Below are 19,530 nucleotides of genomic sequence, written 5' to 3' on the forward strand. Positions count from 1 at the left end.
GGGCTTCTCATTGCGGTGGCTTCTCTTGTTGTAGAGCACCAGCTCTAGGTGTGTGGGCTTCAGTAGTTGTGACATGCAGGCTCAGTAGTTGTGGCTCGAGGGCTCTGGAGTGCAGGCTCAGTAGTTGTGGTGCACGGGCTTAGTTGCTCCACAGCATGTGGAATCATCCCTGACCAGCACCAGCAGACAGATTCTTAACCACTGTGCCACCAGGGAAGCCCTATGATTTTCATTTATTTTAAAAATAAACTAGGGGCAAAGAAAACAGTTATAAAAAATGTTTATTACTTGTATATTGCATAAATAACATATATGCATACACTCTAATTCAAGAAGCCTGATTTTCATCCTCTCAATTATTCAAGAACTATTTATTGAATACTTATGATATACCAGGCACTGTACTAAACTATTGGGGTTAGAGATGAATACTTGAGGGTCTTCCCTGGCGGTGCAGTGGTTACGAATCCCCCTGCCAATGAAGGGAACATGGGTTCGAGCCCTGGTCTGGGAAGATCCCACGTGCCGCGGAGCAACTAAGCCAGTGTGCCACAACTACTGAGCCCATGTGCCCTAGAGCCCGTGCTCCACAACAGGAGAAGCCACCGCAGTGAGAAGCCCGCACACCACAACGAAGAGTAGCCCCAGCTCACTGCCAACTAGAGAAAGCCTACGCGCAGCAACGAAGACCCAACACAGCCAAAAATAAATTAATTAATTTAAAAAAATATTTGAAAGATTCCAGGTATTTTTGGTGCTATTTTATTAGCTTTCCTCTTACAAAACAGGTTAATTCTTTTGAAAGAATGCCTAAGGAAGAAAATCCATTAATCCTCAATCCAAATTACTGCAAAATTTCTTGGAACTGGTTTAATAGCTCTGCTTATACAAAGGATTTGCCAAACATTTATGAGGGTCTAATTTTAAGTGACAGGGAAATTGATCATAAAACATATACTTTATATATTGGCTCTCTTTTTAATTGTTTTAATTTGATGCTTTAATCAATTTTAATTGTTTTAATGTTGCCAGTGTTCTTCAGTTTTCAACACAGTGTCCCCTTCTCAGGTTGCTCAGGGACTTAATGCTGGTGGCAAATCCGTTTAGGGAGAAGTTAGAGCATGATTAATGTGAAAACAATCATATAAGCCAAATATTTGGACCTAGTGAAGTAAATAAAGAATCTTGATTAGCTGATTAAGTAGTTTGAAGAAAAGATTTTGTGAAAGGCTGAATCATATATAATCTGTTCTCTATTATTAGTAACAGCTTTCTCAATGTGTTTTACTGTCACAAGAGGTAATATAGCAGAAGTGTTAAGGACATAAACTCTGGAATTAGGCTGCCTTGGTTGAAACTGTGGTTCTGCCCTGTGCCTCAGTTTCCTCCTCTGTACAATAGGGATCATAATAATAGTATGTAGCTCATAGAGTTCAGAGGACTTAAGTTAATACAAGTTGAGTGACTAGAATAATACCTGGCAGAGAGAAACCATTCAATAAATGCTTGCTCTTCAGTGTTAGGAAGTAAGGACTCTGATGCTTTCCAACTGTTTTACTATGGAGCCTGCTTTTACTTATCTGAATGTAAACCTCTATACACATTTGTGTGGACATCAAGGTGAAACATGTTTTAAATAATTGTGGGAAGTCATAAAACCTGGCTAGTGTCAGAGATAGTCATCACTCATAAACTGCACTATTTATTGGTCCCTTTAAATATAAATTACAATAAACTTGCAGCATTCTAAAAATACTTTTCCTAGGTTAAAATTTAGCCTCTTTATTATTAAATACCCTAAAACCACAAAGAATCTGCTAATGTTTAAAATGGTTGTTTTATAATTGCCACATCCTTACTGCAGCTGTTGATGTGTTTAAAACAGCAAAATGTGCTTCTGAAACATTCTAAATGTAAATACAACACCAAGTATTGTATATTTTAGTTAACAAATTTAAATTACAAAAACCAAGAGGAAATTGTGGACTAATCACTGACATATTTTAGATTGACCGAGTTTTTGTTTTTGTTTTAATCCATTTCTCCTCTGCAGTTTGGAAGTTATATAATCCATTTCTTTTCTCATGGTTCTTAATCTTATTTTTTTAAATGTCCTTATGAAACGTGAAGTCTAAAACACTATGGCTGTATCTATCTTCTTCCAAAATAATGAAAGAGACTTGGAGTGATGGTCTTCAAGTATTTTTGTTTACATACCACTTAAAATAATTTTGAGAAACTACTATGGATGGATGGATATTAACTGGACTTATTGTGGTGAACATTCTGCAATATATACATATATCAAATCATTATGATGTACACCTGAAACTAATATAATATTATATGTCAATTATATCTCAATAAAATATGTATCAGTGTAAAAAATACTATGTAACCCTTGTATATTTTATCATAATTTAAAATATTTGCAATAAATGTAATTAACAGAATATTAAAAATTTATAGACTTTAAAATGTAAATTTTATCACTTAGATTTTAAATATGACTTGATACCCATCATTATTCATTTAAGAAAGGTAACCTTCTCAAGAATAGGAAATTTTGCATTATTCTTTTTTTGTCCTTAACTTGTGTTTCTATTCTACTTTGCCCATATGCTTTTAAAAAAATTAATACACTTTATTTTTAGAGCAGTTTTATATTTACAGAAAAATTGAGTGAGAAAGTATAGAAAGTTCTCGTATACCCCTTTCACAACCCTCCTCCCTCCCCCCAGTTTCCCCTATTATTAACATCTTGCATTAGTGTGGTACATTAGTCACAGTTGATAAGCACATATTGATACTTTATTATTAATTAAAGTTCATAATTTACATTGGCATTCACTCTTTGCGTTGTACATTCTACAGGCTTTGACAAATGTATAATGACAGGTATCCACATTACAGTATCATATAGTGTAGTTTCACTGCCCTAAAAATGCCCTGTCCTCCACCTATACATCCCTCCCTCCCTCCCTCCTCTCAAACCTCTGGCAACCACGGATCTTTTAAATGTCTCCATAGTTTGCCTTTTCCAGAGTGTCACACAGTTGGAATCATACAGTTTGTAGCCTTTCAGATTGGCTTCTTTCACTTAGAAATATTTATTTAAGTTTTCTACATGTCTTTTCATGGCATGATAATTCATTTCTTTTATCACAGAATAATATTCCATTCTGTGGATGTACCACAGTTAGTTTATCCACTCACTGAAGGACATCTTGATTGCTCTGAATATTTGGCAATTATAAATAAGGCTGCTATTAACAACTATTTGCATGCTTTTATGTAGACAAAAGTTTTTACCTCATTTGGGTAAATACCAAAGAGCACACTTTCTGGATCCTATCAAAAGAGTATGTTTAGTTTTTGTCGTACTATCTTCCAAAGTGTCACTACTATTTTGTATTCCCACAAGCAATGAATGAGAGTTCCTGTTGCTCCACTTTCTTGCCAGTAACTTGGTATTGGCTGTTGGGAGGTCTCAGCCCCTTGCCACATGTACCTCTTCAGAGGCTGTTTGAGTGTCTTTTAAAAAATATATTTATTTACTTTGGCTGAGGCGTGTCTTAGTTGCAGCATGCATGTGGGGTCTAGTTCCCCCACCAGGGATCGAACCCGGATCCTCTGCATTGGGAACGCGGAGTCTTACCCACTGGACCACAAGGGAAGTCCCAACACTTTTTTTTGAATGAATATATTCATCCTCCAGAACTGATTGCTCACTGAAGGTCAGCATATGTGAACTTCAGGGCTGTCTGATCACCTGTAAATTAAATAATTTATTTTCAGTAGTTCAATTAAGGTGTCAGTGGGAAAAAATGCACAACCTAAAAGTTGAGAATTATGTTTTATTCAAGAACATTACTGAGTACTATAGCCTGGAAACAGATTCTCAGATAGCTTTGAGAAACTGTTTCAAAGAGGTAAGGGAGGAGCCAGGTTATGTAGGAGTCTTTGCTAGAAAAAGACATGTAGTCGAACATCAAAACATTACTGCTAATTACAAAAAAACAGATATCTCAAGTTAATGATATTAGTGCTTTTCTATGTATGGGAAGATGCAAGAGTCTGGGCTCATTGAGGGACTTCCCTGGCGGTCCAGTGGTTGAGAATCTGCCTTCCAATGCAGGAGATGCCAGTTCAATCCCTGGCGGGGTGGGGGGGAGCGGGAATAAGATCCCACATGCCGCGGGGCAACTAAGCCTGAGCGCTCTAGAGCCCACATGCCGCAATTACTGAGCCTGTGCACCACAACTAGCGAGATGCCCGTGTGCCGCAATGAAAGATCCCGCATGCTGCAACTAAGACCTGATGTAGTCAAATAAATAAATAAGGGTCTGGGCTCATTGAAATTATTCCTTTGATATGCATCTTAACTATCTAGAGCCAGTATCCTGTCTTTCTCTATCCTGAATTCCCCTCAGAGCACAAGGTGATAGTGGCTGATGGCTTGATCATGGGCAACATTTGCTGTTTACTGAAATGGCAAGCAACATTTCTAACTCTACACTAAATGCTCCAATTTACCAAAAATTTCTGGAGACCAACTATCATTGAGCTATTCTTGTTTCTTTTCTACACCATCCAAGCAAGGGGACTTGTGGGTACAAAAAGGCCAGAGACACAAAGACCAAGGAGAACAGAGCACTCTTATCTCATTTTATTTTGATTTTCTGGTTTGTTTCCACCTTCTAGATTATAAACTCCCTAAAGGCAGAAAGTGCGTAGGCCCAGCTGAGATCTAGAAAATAAACATTTAGATCCCTGCCCCAAGGGGCTGACAATCTAGTAGGAAAGGTATGACACATGTTTTAAAACATTTTTTTAGGACTTCCCTGGTGGCGCAGTGGTTAAGAATCTGCCTGCCAATGCAGGGGACATGGGTTCAACCCCTGGCCTGGGAAGAGCCCACATGCCGCGGGGCAACTAAGTGAGCCACAACTACTGAGCTTGTGCTCTAGAGCCTGCGAGCCACAACTACTGAGCCTGCGTGCCACAACTACTGAAGCCCAAGCGCCTAGAGCCTGTGCTCTGCAACAAGTGAAGCCACCGCAATGAGAAGCCCACGTACAGCAGCGAAGAGTAGCCCCCGCTCTCCATAATTAGGGAAAAGCCTGCGCTCAGCAACAAAGACCCAATACCGCCAAAAAGAAAAAAAAAACCATTTTTTTAAACCTTGGTCCTGCTGGACCTGCCAGATGGGGAAGGAATATACAATACAGGCATACCTTGTTTTATTGCACTTCATTTTATTGCTCTTCAAAGATACTATTTTATTTTTTTTGTGGTACACTGGCCTCTCACTGCTGTGGCCTCTCCCGTTGCGGAGCACAGGCTCAGGACGCGCAGGCTCAGGACGCGCAGGCTCAGGACGCACAGGCTCAGCGGCCATGGCTCACGGGCCCAGACGCTCTGCGGCATGTGGGATCTTCCCGGACTGGGGCACGAACCCGTGTCCCCTGCATTGGCAGGTGGACTCTCAACCACTGCGCCACCAGGGAAGCCCAAAGATACTATTTTCAAAGCAATAAAGTATTTTTAAATTAAGGTATGTAGTTTTTTTTAGACATAATGCTATTGTACACTTAATAGACCTCAGTATAGTGTAAACATAACTTTTATAGGCACTGGGAAACCAAAACATTTATGTGACACAGTTTAGTGCAATATTCACTTTATTGCAGTGGTCTGGAATGGAACTTGAAATATCTCCAGGGTATGTCTGTAATTGAAGATTGTTCACAAGTATGGCCAAAGCTTGTTAGGGAAAATGGGTGGATCAGTTTTGTTGAAGAGAAGATCCTACTTCAGTGAATTGTGTTTTAAAAGGTTTACAAGGTTATAGCTATGCTGAGTGAAAGAAGCCAGACCTCCTCTCCCTTCCCCCAAAAAAGTACATATGGTATAATTCCACTACATAAAACTTTAGAATATGCAAACTAATCTATAGTGAGTGAAAGCAGATCAGTAGTTGCTAAAGGATGGAGATGGGGAGGGACAGGATGGAAGAATTATAAAGGGCAGAAGGAAAATGTGAGGTAATGAATACGTTCACTGCCTTGAGTGTGACGATTTCATGGGTGTATAAATATGTCAATACTTGTCCAATCGTACATTTAAATAGGCATAGGTTACTTAATTGACATGTCAATTATTCCTCAATAAAGCTGTTTTTAAAATAATTTTACTTTATTTATTTATTTTTGGCTGTATTGGGTCTTTGTTGCTGCTCACAGGCTTTCTCTAGTTGCGGTGCACAGGTGCCTCATCGAGGTGATCGAGGTGGCTTCTCTCGTTGCAGAGCACAGACTCTAGGCTTGCGGGCTCAGTAGTTGTGGCGCACCTGCCTAGTTGCTCCCTGGCGTGTGGAACTTTCCAGGACCTGGGCTCAAACCCGTGTCCCCTGCATTGGCAGGAAGGTTCTTAACCTCTGCACCACCAGGGAAGTCCCAATAAAACTGTTTTTAAAAAAGAGATGAGATTAGCATCAGACAGAGGAACTCTTGACGTTTTTCCGGAGTGTGAAAAGCAACCCTAATGGTCAAACCTGGGCTGGTGTGAGAGCAAAGGAAAAGGAAAGACAGAAAAGCCACAGTATTAGGTTCAGGTGTGTGGTGTGTCTGCGCCGGCGGGAGATATCTCTGGAGGGAAAGGCTAGTGCCCACAGTTAAAGCCAGAAGAATTTTTGCTGGCACAAACAGGGGAAGCTAGAGGAAGAACATGATTTGGGTCAAGATAATTTTCCATTTTGGACTAGGAGAGAAAAACATGGAAGGCCTCCACCCTCGCTGAGGCACAGCTACGGGGTTGCAGGCAGACGCCAGGCCCAGTTAACAGAGACAAGACCACGCCACAACTCCCGGCGGGATCCCAGGGGCCTGAAACCTTAAACCTCAACTATCGCTTCCTTAAGTTCCACTCCCCGAGCTGAGGCAGATGTTTGTGCAAGTCCCGCCTAGGTATCCCACGGAGATCTGGGGAGAACACCTCACCCAACTCGGCATACCCGAAGCGCTGGGACTGGAGGCGCTCGTGCCCGACGCGTACGCGCGGCGCGCATGGAGGCGGCCTGGAAGTGAGGGAGCGCGCGCCTCTCACGTGACCCGGGCCGCGGGCGGCTACGCACACGACGCGCCCCTCACGTGGTCTGTCTCCAGCCCCGTCGCCGGCGGAGGCGGGCGCGGGCGCGTCCCTGTGGCCAGTCACCCGGCGGAGTTGGTCGCACAATTATGAAAGACTCAGTTTCTGCTGCTAGTGCCGGAGCTGAGTTAGTTCTGAGAAGGTTTCCCTGGGCTGTCCTTGTCCGGCGGCCTCTGCTGCCGCCTCCGGAGACGCTTCCCGATAGATGGCTACAGGCCGCGGAGGAGGAGGAGGTGGAGTTGCTGCCCTTCCGGAGTCCGCCCCGTGAGGAGAATGGTACTGGACCCACGCAGGCCCAGGCGGGGGAATGGCCCTGGGGGTTGCGGGCAGGGAAGGGGGAGGACTCGGCTGGCAAGTGTGTGCGCGGAGCCGCTCTTTCTGGGGCTATGCACCGCCGCTTTGCCTTGAGGCTTCCGGACTTTCCGTGGCGGGACGGGAGTGCAGTTCTTTCGCGGGTGAGGAGCAGGAAGCAGGTAGCAAATCTGGCGCGACACCTCGTCGCGGGAATCCCCTGAGCGGAGCCCGGGCTCAAGCGAGGGCTCTTCGGGGCGGCAGAGGCGGGAGCCGCGGAGGACCTGGCAGAGCTGAGCGGCCGCAGCGCGCCAGAGGCAGCGCTCAGCCTGCAAGCTCCGCATCTCCCGGGAGCGCGTTCCTCCTGGCGCTTGTTGCTGGCAGATAAGGCAGCCAAATGCTCTGCTCAACTTCTGCATGGAAGCAGAGGGAGGGCTGAGAGGGAGCAAAAACGGGATAGAGGATACGGCTTTGGAGCTGTGCCTTGTTTGCTGCGCAGCGTGTACTCCACAGGTCCATTTTCCTCTGGAGCCCAAGAGGAGGGATTAGACGATATTGACGCTGAATCTGGTTTGGAATTTTCTTTAGCAAGAATTAAGGGTTTTATTGGGGCGCTGCTGTAGGTACCGAGGCGATGTGTTGTCTGGATTTGTGTCGAACCGCCTCATCCGTTGCCCCAGAGAAGGGTTGGTCGTGTTTTAAACCAAAGTTGCGAGAGGGATGCGGCGCATTTCACCTTCTGATAGAGGTTTTTGTTAAGGCCAGGAATAAAATTAGAAGATTTCTCCCAGAGAAAGTCATTTAGATCAGAGACTTGACGAGCGGGTAGGTATTCCTGGTCAATAGTTGAACTAGATAGGCTTCATGCAAACAATTCTCTCTTTGCTGGAGTCTGGCAGGTTTACTTTTCTCTAGAAACGAATTCAAGTACCATACAAATTGAAACCACGAAAGTAGTTATGCTTTGAATAAATAGTACACCTTTCCATTATTTTCCACATTTTTCGGTAACGTCAATAAAAACGTCATTTTACCTTTTTTCGTAATTTTTAAAAGAAGGATTTGTTAAGTTCCTCTACCGACGCTAAATTTTAACATTTATTACTTAAGTGGATTTTAAGGGAATTCTATTTGGGGCGGGAAGTTGAATCAAAGTGCCTTTCATTAAAAAAAAAGCAAACCATTAATACTGTTCAGTGATGTGTCTAGTTTTCTTTTTTTATATGGTAAATAGCATACATTTGAACATGCCACTTAAGTATTTAGAAAAAAATTTAGATACGTTAGAAAATGGAAATGAAGACGATTCATCATCTTAAAAGCCATTGCTTCCTGCTGTTTGGTTAAAGCAACCAGATGACTTTGTTTCTAGTGACATTCTAGTGAAAGTCAATTTCTTAGTCTTACCTCAGGTGCTGTTCTTAAGTTCAGCCTCTTAATGTCGCTATCTACACACTTTGAAATCTAGCTTTCACAAATTGACGTGGTCAGAGTTTCTCTTGTGTTTGTTGTCTTTCCATTTTTGTGGCAGATGCACCCCCCCGCCTCTGAAACAACGTTTGTATGCAGCATTGTTTCTACAGGGAGAAGTTTTCACTTTAAAATTTGAAATTAAGAATCTGATTTTATTTTTTACGTTGCTTGGGTCCTGACTGCTATTGAGTTTTGTGATTTTTCCCAACAATTTCCAATTAAATTACAGTGAAACCTTAGGATAACCTAATACTGAGGTTCTCCAATAATGATAATTCGTTGAGCCTCCTCAACTTTAAGGTAAACACTGTGACCTGAAAGTTTCCCTAAGTATGTTGTAGCTACACTGTATAATTCTTATTGTAAACTCTTGTTTAAGGCCTTTGCTTTAAAACTAATCAGCCAACAGACCAAAAAACAACACAAAACAAATAAAATACCAAGAAACACAAGGGAAACTGCAGTGGAATAAATTTTGTTACAAAATTAAAAACCATGGCTATTAGAAATACTTGTTTCATTCATTTGGAAAACACTTAGTGTTTAATATATTCCAAGCACTGGAGTGGCAAAGATGTGTTAGACAAGTTTCCCACTTTCAAACCGCTTACATTCCAGTTATTTATAAAAGAACTACCTGTCTGTTGTCAATGGGAGATGCATACATCACAAAACAAACATTTAGTGTCTAGCAGGCTCTGTGATACTCTGTCTTGAAGGGCAGTATAGATATGCAAAAAGCAAAAAGGTAGTTTGATATTACTGCATAGATTACTGTGAATGTATAGGCTAGTCAGGGAGAGAGAAAGGAAAGTCTAGTTAGGCTTGCAAAGGAGCTGATAGGAGAAGTGAGTGTCGTAGAGGCAATAGGAATTAATTAACCTGGAAATAGAAGGTATGTAGAATTTGGTATTGGTGGTGTTAGTCTAAGGGAACTGAGCTTTAGAAGAGAAGAGCATCCAGGGAAATCCCTGGTCCAGTGTTTAGGACTCGGCGCTTTCACTGCTGAGGGCCTGAGTTCGACCCCTGGTCGGGGAGCTAAGATCCTGAAAGCTGTGCTGTGCGGCTAAAAAAAAAAAAAAAGCATCCATAGTTTATCTTAAGATCTGTTGTACGAGTACTGTATGTAGTTTAGAAAGAGTGGAGTATGGGATGATATATGGGGTACTAGTCTGGGAGTGTTATAAAGATAGGCAGGGACCAGATTTCTGAGGGCAATGTATGTTATGCAAAGAAGTTTGGATTTTATTCTGGAGATGAGGGGTCCACTGAAGGAATCAGTATGGAGGGTGACTTGCTGTGTGTTTAAGCTGAAAAGAGAGCCCATAAGGAGGCTGTAGCAAGACTGACCAAAATATTTAGGGCTTGATGTAAAGAAGTAGTAGAAGAAAAGAAGGAACTGATTGAGATGTTTAGGCGTTAGAATATTTAGAACTTGGTTCCTTTCGAGGAGGGGTGTGTGTGTGTGTGTGTGTGTGTTAGCAAATGTCAGTAAGAAGAACCAGACATAAAATGAAAACATGCAATAGTTGAAGTCATTACTTAATATGTGCAAATATAATATTTAAAGGCAGTACTTAAAATTGTATTTTTGACTTCGATTTATTTTTTTTACAAATTTATTTATTTATAGCTGCATTGGGTCTTCATGGCTGCGCGGGCTTTCTATAGTTGCAGTGAGCGGGGGGGGGCTACTCTTCGTTGCAGTGCACGGGCTTCTCACTGCGGTGGCCTCTCGTTGCAGAGCATGGGCTCTAGGCATGCGGGCTTCAGCAATTGTGGCTCGCGGGCTCTAGAGTGCAGGCTCAGTAGTTGTTGCGCATGGGCCTAGCTGCTCCGTGGCATGTGGGATCCTCCCGGACCAGGGCTTGAACTCTTGTTCCCTGCATTGGCAGGCGGATTCCCAACCACTCTGCCACCAGGGAAGTCCCTGGTTTTGATTTTTAAATGAAGGTCTATTGAAGCAAACACTTCTAAAATTTAAGTTTGAGAGTTTTGCCAACCGTAGATATTTTTGATACAGTACTCTGATAATCTCTTTCTTTAACATTCTAATGTGGGAGATTTCAAACTTACAAAGGCATAATAGTACAATGAATCACCATATACCCATGACCCTTTTCAACAGTTTGAAACATGTGAATATTGTTTCTGCTATTATCCCTCTCATTCCTCCTCAACTGGATAATTTAAAAGCAAATCCCAGACATGTTCCATCTACAGGTACTTCATTATGTGTATCTCTAAAACTTTAACATATCCACAGTACTATTAGCACACCTAAAATTAATAATTCTTTGATATCATTAAATATTCAGTATATTTCCTTAATTTTCTCATGTTTTTTTTTCCCAGTTGGTTTGTTTGAATCAGTATCCAAAGAAGTCCACACAGCATTTGGTTGATAAATCTCAGTCTCTTGTATCCCCTCCCCCCCCTTTTTTGGTCTTGTCATTTAACATTTATTTAATGAAAAAAAAATCCAGATCATTTGCCCTGTAGAATTTCCCACAGTTTGGATTTTGTTGAATGTATCCATATAGCATCCTGTAACATGTTCCTTTCTCCTCTGTATTTCCTGTGAACGAGTGGTTAATCTAAAGACTCTATGAGATTCTAGTTGGATGTTTTGGCAAGACTGCTTCACAGGTGGTGCTGTGTACTTTTTATTGCATTACATTAAGAGGCACATGCTGTCTGGTTGTTTTTCTTTTTTTGATGTTAAGATTGACCAGTGGGTTGGTGTTGTCAGCTGCCTGATCTTTGAGTTGTGACGTTCCCCATCATACATTCACATAATAGTAGCAATTGATGATTATTGCCATTGCTCAGTTATTTCACTCTGGGTTTCTGTTTCTCCTTTCTTTTTGGGGGAACCTTTCAGCATATGATTAAATTTTACAGTTTTTTTTTTTTGTTTTTGTTTTTAAGAGACTGCTCTTAAAATGAGCAGTCTTAAAAATGCCTGTTTTAAGTTTGTTGCCTGGAGGCAAAGTTCAGAGTGGTTGAGATTAGTTTAGAACATGAGGAACATTTGGTTATCTATGGGAATTTGAACTGAGTCATTTATATGAATTGGTATAAAAACACTTAGATGTGTGTCACTCTTAGAAGGGGCTTTGTAATTATTAGATTAGTTTGAATATAAGTGAAATGTGTGACTTGGAGAATTGGACCTCTTCTAGTTTATCTTTATAAAAATGTTGGTTTAATTTGAATTAAGTTACTACTTTTAGATATTTTGTTGACCCTTTGGTTCGGTTCACCTAGGATTTAGAAAATTACTCTGGATCTTTTGGGGGAATATGTGTTTAGTTTCCTGACTATCTAAAGGTTTTAGAACCCTGTTGAAGAAATTTTGGTGTGTGGCGGTAAGCAGTTCTTTGAAATTGATAGACTTGCCTGTTCACCTAAGCATCTTTGCCAAGTCACACTGTTACTCTGTGAAAGACAGATGGTAATCTTTTTTCTACTTCACCTCAGGAGCAGTACTAGGATTAAAGTCTGTGAAACACTATTTGTCCCTCCTTGCGTCATGAAAACATGTTAATAACTTAACACCTCAACTATCCCAGCTGCCAGACTTCTGAAAACTTCATCCTTTGGAAACCCAACTCCTCATAGAAAGAAAAAAAGCTTTTGAGCCAAGCCATTATCAGAAATATAGCACCCTTAAGCCCAGAGTTCACTGGTTGAAAAATATGTGCAAAGTGAAATTTAATAGGCTTAGTTACCTACTTTTCTCTGACAGTTTGGTAGTACATTAGGAATGATAGAAGGAAAGTTATCTGGGAAGCAGACTAATACTATAAGGAGGAGACTGGAGAAACAATAACTAGAATAGAAAGATGGGACTGTAAATTACCCTTCAGTATGTGAACTAGCAGTCTTCCTTGTTTTTGAGTATAATTTACCACACCCAGCACCTGGAAGGTGCTCTACCCAGAAGGTACTCCTGACTAAACAAAGTGTGTTATAGGCTTTAGACAAATTTTCACAATAGTAGCTAACATGTATTAGCATTTTGTGGCCATCGTTCTAAATGCTTTACATACATCAATTACATATATCACTCTCAAGACTCCATTATGAAGTAGACACTTTTTCCGCCCTCCATTGTTTGTATAAAGAACAGAGAAGCAGAATCACTCACCAGAGGTCATAAGGCTTATAAGTGGAAGAGTAGGTGTTGACTTGCCAAATTATAGAAACCTGGAGAAGGATCTTTATTAGCGAGATGTCAGATGACAGGTGTTACTGTTAAGTAAAAAAGTTAAGGTCATTTAAAAAGATGTGTCATTTATGGCTGAGTAGTATATACAATGGAATATTACTCAGCCATAAAAAGAAACAAAATTGAGCTATTTGTAATGAGGTGGATAGACCTAGAGTCTGTCATACAGAGTGAAGTAAGTCAGAAAGAAAAAGACAAATACCGTATGCTAACACATATATATGGAATTTAAGAAAAAAAATGTCATGAAGAACCTAGGGTAAGACAGGAATAAAGAGACAGACCTACTGGAGAACGGACTTGAGGATATGGGGAGGGGGAAGGGTGAGCTGTGACAGGGCGAGAGAGAGTCATGGACATATATACACTAACAAACGTAAGGTAGATAGCTAGTGGGAAGCAGCCGCATGGCACAGGGATATCGGCTCGGTGCTTTGTGACCGCCTGGAGGGGTGGGATAGGGAGAGTGGGAGGGAGGGAGATGCAAGAGGGAAGAGATATGGGAACATATGTATATGTATAACTGATTCACTTTGTTATGAAGCAGAAACTAACACACCATTGTAAAGCAATTATACTCCAATGAAGATGTTAAAAAAAAATATGAAGTAAGCTCCTGAATTCTTTAAAGACTCTTCAATAAAGGCAAGGTGCATCCTCTAAAAAAAAAAAAGATGTGTCACCTTTAAAAAAATTTTGTCATACCATATTTTCTTTAAATGCTATAAAGCTTAGTAGAATTTCCTTTACTACCAAATTTCTATGTAATAACTTTAGGATAGGTTATTTATAACTCAGTTGTTTACATGGTATTTTGACGAAGTGCAGAGATTTACTATTCTGAGGGAATCCTTAATAGATTGGAAAAGTCATTAACTAAACTAAATAGATTTTGTTACAGGTAGAACTCATTAATAAAAACCATAGATGCCTATAATGAGTGTATCAACAAAGTATCATCACACTACTCAGGGACAGAGAATAGGTTGTTATGGTTTACTCCAATATGAAGGCTCAAGATTTGTAATAGAGAATGTCCAATACTTCTTTAGATTTCTCTTTTTCAGATTAATTTTTGTGGTATCATCTGAAAACATATCAATCAATGGTCATTGAATTAGGTATATGTGATAGATCCATTTAATTCAACAGATGCTGTTGCTTTTGAAAAAATATTTTATTAGGTAATAAGGAGCCAGGAAAAAAGGTGCAGAATTTAAATTGTATACTATTTGACTGAAAGTACATAATATTTTAAAATAAATGTATATAATTTGAGTTCTTTGCTGGTTGTTTTTGTTATGGAATTCAGGTGTGTAGATCATAATATAGCAGACAGTGCTTATCACCCAGCTTAAGAAATAAAATATTACAGACAAAATTTGATGTACCCCATCAAAATCCCATTCCACTTTCTACTTTTTCAGACATAACTTTTATCCTAAATTTAGCCTTTATTGTTCCTTTGGATGCTTTTGTAATGTTGTTACCAAGAGTATGTATACTATATAGTGGTCTTTTGGTATTTCTGTGTTTGATATATATAGAATTATGTACATCTTTTTATGAATCTTTTTTCGTTTTCTTTTTTTATTGAAATATAATTGATATACAATATTAGTTTCAGGTGTACAACATAGTGATTCAATATTTTTATAGATTATACTCCATTTACAGTTATTATAAGGCAGGGGATATGGGGATATATGTACATTTATGTCTGATTCACTTTGTTGTACAACAGAAACTAACACAACATTGTAAAGTAATTATACTTCAATAAAGATATTTAAAAAATAAAGTTATTATTAAATACAGGATATATTTCCTGTGCTGAACAGTATATCCTTATAGCTTTTTTTTTTTTTTTGGCCTCTCACTGTTGAGGCCTCTCCCGTTGCGGAGCACAGGCTCCGGACACGCAGGCTCAGTGGCCATGGCTCATGGGCCCAGCCGCTCCGCAGCATGCGGAATCTTCCCGGACCGGGGCACGAACCCGTGTCCGCTGCATCGGCAGGCGGACTTTCAACCACTGCGCCACCAGGGAAGACCTCTTTTTTTTCTTTTTAATGAACATTTGGTTTTGGAGATTAATTCATGTTGATACATGTAAGGTTTAGTTTATCCCTTTCAGCTGCTATATATTATTCCACGATAGGAATATGCTGTATGTTGTCCATTTTACTGTTATTGGGCATTTAGGTTGTTTCCAGTTTTTTTACAAATAATGATGTAACATTCTTATATGTATCGTCTTATGTACACATGTGAGAATTTTTCTAGGAAGTACATATCTAGACGTAGAATTGCTGGGTCACAGGGTAGGTGCATCATCATCTTTGTAGATATTGCCAAAGTGTTGACCAAAGTAGTTGTGCAGTGTCCACTCCCTCTAGAAATATATGAGAATTCTTTTTTTTCCCCCAACGCCTTTGCCAGCACTTTTGATGCGGTTCTTTTATTTTGCCAGATTCATGAATGTGTAGTAGTTCCTCATTGTTTTAATTTGCATGTCCCTGTCCACCGATAATGTTGTGTATCATTTCAGGTTACAAGTTTTTGGCTATGATTACCTCCTCTTTGATGAATTGCTTTGCTCAGTTTTCTAATGGATTATCTTTTTCTTTTTTATTATTTACTTCTAGAAGTTCTTTATGTATTCTGGATACTAATTTTTGTTTTTTTTGTTTGTTTGTTTTATGAGCTACAAATACCTTCTTCAGTCTCTAGCTTTTAAAATTTTTACTTTGTTAATGGTGGGCTATTTACTTATTTTTAGGTTGTTGGTATACATTGGTTTTTAATTTTAGTGTAATAATTTATCAGTTTTTTCTTTATAGCATGTGCTTTTTCTTATCTTGAGGTTATAAAGTTATTTATTTTTTGGTAGAAGTTTTAAAGTTACGACTTTATTAACCCATCTAGTATTCATTTTGAATTCTAGTGTGATAGTTCATATACATATAGTATATTGGTATTATCTCCTGATTTGTATTGCTGTGTCTGTCACACACCAAGTTTCCTTAAGTGCAAGTTTCTAAGTGATTTACTCAGTTGTTCTGTTTGTCTTTTGTGTCAATATATTTATTTGGTTTTTTTAGCAATCTTAGGAGTCTGGTAAAATTTCTTGAGTTAGTGTAAAAAATTTAATTTTTTTTTTTTTGCCAACATACTTATCTTTTTTTCTCCTAAAATGATGAATTTTGATTCCTTTTCATTTTAATAATAATTCTTTATGGTAAAAATGAATTATTCTGGGTAAGACTTTATCTGGAATACCTGAGGAAAAAATTACTGCTGTTTGAGCTAAATGGAGGTTGGTCACTTTTAAGACTCAATGTCTAGTCTTCAATTATTTAATGTCTTGGACTCGATGGTATGGCATGATGGCAACTGCTCATACTTACCTTTATCAAACATTTTCTATCCCTTAAATTGAGGGCAGTATTGGACTGGTAAGCAGTCAGGGTAGCAATCTCCACGAGGTCAGCAGGACAGCAAAACCAACAGAAAATAAGATGGGTTGTAGTAGTTGGACTCTTTACAAACATAGTCATGGTCTGAATCTGATTCTGTTTATTTATTTATTTTTATTATTATTTATTTTTGTGATACACGGGCCTCTCACTGTTGTGGCCTCTCCCATTGCGGAGCACAGGCTCCGGACGTGCAGGCTCAGTGGCCATGGCTCACGGGCCCAGCTGCTCCGCGGCATGTGGGATCTTCCCGGACCAGGGCATGAACCCGTGTCCCCTGCGTCGGCAGGCGGACTCTCAACCACTGAGCCACCAGGGAAGCCCTGTTTATTTTTTAATATATAAAACTTCCCTAACTGTTTATCATTCCACAGAAGCTTTTCAACAGTGTCTTAAAAACCTGTTCAGAGGATTCATATTTGAATTATCAGTAATATGTAATTATTAATTAGTTAAGTGGTTGGCAGCCAATTAAGCACAAGAGCAGAACTCTAGCGTAAGGGCCTGTAGGAGTGCCAGGAGATCAAATAAATTGGACTTGACAGAGGAAGTCAAAGAGTGCCAGCTGTTTTCAACATTTTGCTTCAGGCTAGCCTTAATTTTTCTTTGTCATTGTGCTGTTGCTGGCAGGCATGTTGACCTATGTACAAATTATCATGTAACTCAAAATTTCTAGATCTGTAGTGTCATTTAACTTTTTTAAGCTATTGCATTTTATTAGTAGGCAAACTTCCTCTTAATTTGATTGCCGTTTTTCTTGAGTATGGGTCACATTTTCCTGTTTCTTCTTATATCTAGTAATTTTGGATTGTTATCATAGGTGTTGTGAATGTTACTTTGGAGAGACTCTGGGTTCTGTTATAGTCCTCTGAAGACTACTGATTTTGTTTTTTAAAGTAGTTGTTATGGACTGAATGTTTGTGTCTTCCCAGAATTCAGTGTTGATGGTATTTAAAGATGGGGCTTTGTGGAGGTAATTAGAGTTAGATGAGGTGATGAAGGTAGGGTCCTTATACGAAGAGACACCAGAGAGCTTGCTCCCTCTCCCCGACACAGTGAAAAGACAGCTGTCTGCAACCCAAGGAGGGGGCTCTCACCAGACACAGACCTTACTAGCACCTTAATCTTGGATTCCAGTCTCTAGAAGTGAGAAAATGAATTTTGGTTGTTGAAACCACAGTTAAGTCTTCCAGTATTTGTTACAGCAGTCAAAGCAGACTAGGATAGTAGTTGATTAACTTGACTGTACTCAAATTCCAAACTGTGTCTCCTTCAGTGGGCAGCAAAAATATCTGTTCAGTTATTTTATTCTTAACTGACATGCTTGAAATCTGCCCCATGTATACGTACTTCATGGGTCAGCTAGATTTGAACAGAGTTATTGTGCAGCATTTAAGCTTCCCTTTCTGTGACTCTGTCCTTTGCAGAGTCACTTTTCCCATCACTTTCCAGCTGCTGTTGTCACCTTGAAGTTGCTGTTCTGGTTCTTCAAGCGAGTAAGACTGTGGGATTTCTATTGGAGTTTTAGCTACGTAGTAGATGTGGAGTGGGGACTGTCTTAGGCAAAAAATGGGAAACTCGCTCAGTGCTGTCCCTTTATCTTAAGTACAGACTTCATCTGATTTCTGCTTGCTTTTGGTTGCCTCTCCAGTGCCGTTAAGTAGTTGTTTTTTTTTTTTTTTTAATTTTTATTTTGTCGAGAGTTTATGGTTATCTGTGGGAGGGTTAATCCAGTAGAACCTCCATAGCTGGAAGCTCCTTTCTAATATTAATATATAGAACCATAGAGTGTATTTAGTTGTAAAAATAGATTGATTTTCACATATTACCTTGAAAGTAGAATTTTTAAAGCAATCTTTTTTTCCCCCAATTTTTGTTCTCAGCATATAGGCAAGAAGGATGTGCTATTACTGACTTGTTTGAAGAGTCGTATGTGGTTAGAAGGTTTATTTATAGCATATATGCCCCTTATTGCTAGGAGACAGATAGGAAGAATTTATAACTGAATTTTGAAGAATTGTTGAAATATGACTGTGTGTGTGGCATTTTGCTAAAACATGGACCGTAGTCTTCAGAGCAACATTGTGAATTAGGTACTGTTATTTTTCTATATTATAGGTGAGGGTACAAGTTCAGAAACTTGCTTAAGGTTGCATCGACAGTATAAACAACAAAGCTAGAATTCTAACAGGTTAATCTGACTCCAGAATCTGTGCTCTTTAACCACTGAAGATCACTAAGTGATCCCTAAGTTTCCCTCTTTTGCTAATGTTCTGTGGATATAGTTAGTTTTTACTTTACCTAGTAAAAGTTCCTAAGTTAGGAATTTTCAGATTTGTGTTTGTAGTGTGCCACCTTTTGGTAAAATTCAGTAATACAGTCTAGCAAAAGAAGTATAAAATCAGGAATATAAATATACATATATTTGTAATCCAGGGTACATTTGATTGGATACCTGATGGCAGAGCAGAAACTCAGAATTTCAGAAATTGCAGAAACCAGTCATTGGGAAGGATTTGCAGTTATCAGCTGGGATATGTGACTATCAGCTATAGGGAACCTGCAGGAAAAACAACTTTTGTTAATCTACCTCTAAAACTCTTTAGCCCCACCTCTTTTTTCACCTCATTAGAAAGCAACTCTTTTTTTTTCTTTAAAAATATTTTTATTTATTTTTATTTATTTTTTTGACCACAACAAAAGCAACGACTGCAGTTTACCAAACACGAAATACACTCATACTATGTCATAATATTGACATTCAGTCCAGTAATCCTCTACTGTAACAGCTCCTTTACTTTGCAGTGAAAATTGATTTGTATGTTTTTTGCCTGAGTCCTTATGGGATTTTTTTTTTTATTCAAACAGAAAGTCACAAAAATTATAATCATCCTAATCAGTTCACTC

At 39.4% G+C, this 19,530-nt stretch overlaps 1 protein-coding gene across 5 annotated transcripts in view; it reads left to right on the plus strand.

Annotated features, from left to right (window-relative positions):
• Positions 1 to 7,158: 7,158 nt before the first annotated feature.
• TRPM7 (transient receptor potential cation channel subfamily M member 7) overlaps positions 7,159 to 19,530 on the plus strand; it is a 120,825-nt gene continuing 108,453 nt past the window's right edge. For 2 of the 5 annotated variants that reach the window (XM_004281278.4, XM_033408417.2), the window contains exon 1: positions 7,164 to 7,425. In XM_004281278.4, coding sequence (XP_004281326.1) covers positions 7,423 to 7,425 — 3 coding nt within the window. In that variant the 5' untranslated portion in view covers positions 7,164 to 7,422. Of the gene's footprint in view, positions 7,426 to 19,530 lie in introns of all 5 variants that reach the window. The other 3 variants (XM_049706034.1, XM_033408418.2, XM_033408416.2) reach the window with 3 other exon arrangements.

This window comes from Orcinus orca, chromosome 2, assembly GCF_937001465.1.
Source record: "Orcinus orca chromosome 2, mOrcOrc1.1, whole genome shotgun sequence".
Lineage (NCBI taxonomy): Eukaryota > Metazoa > Chordata > Mammalia > Artiodactyla > Delphinidae > Orcinus > Orcinus orca.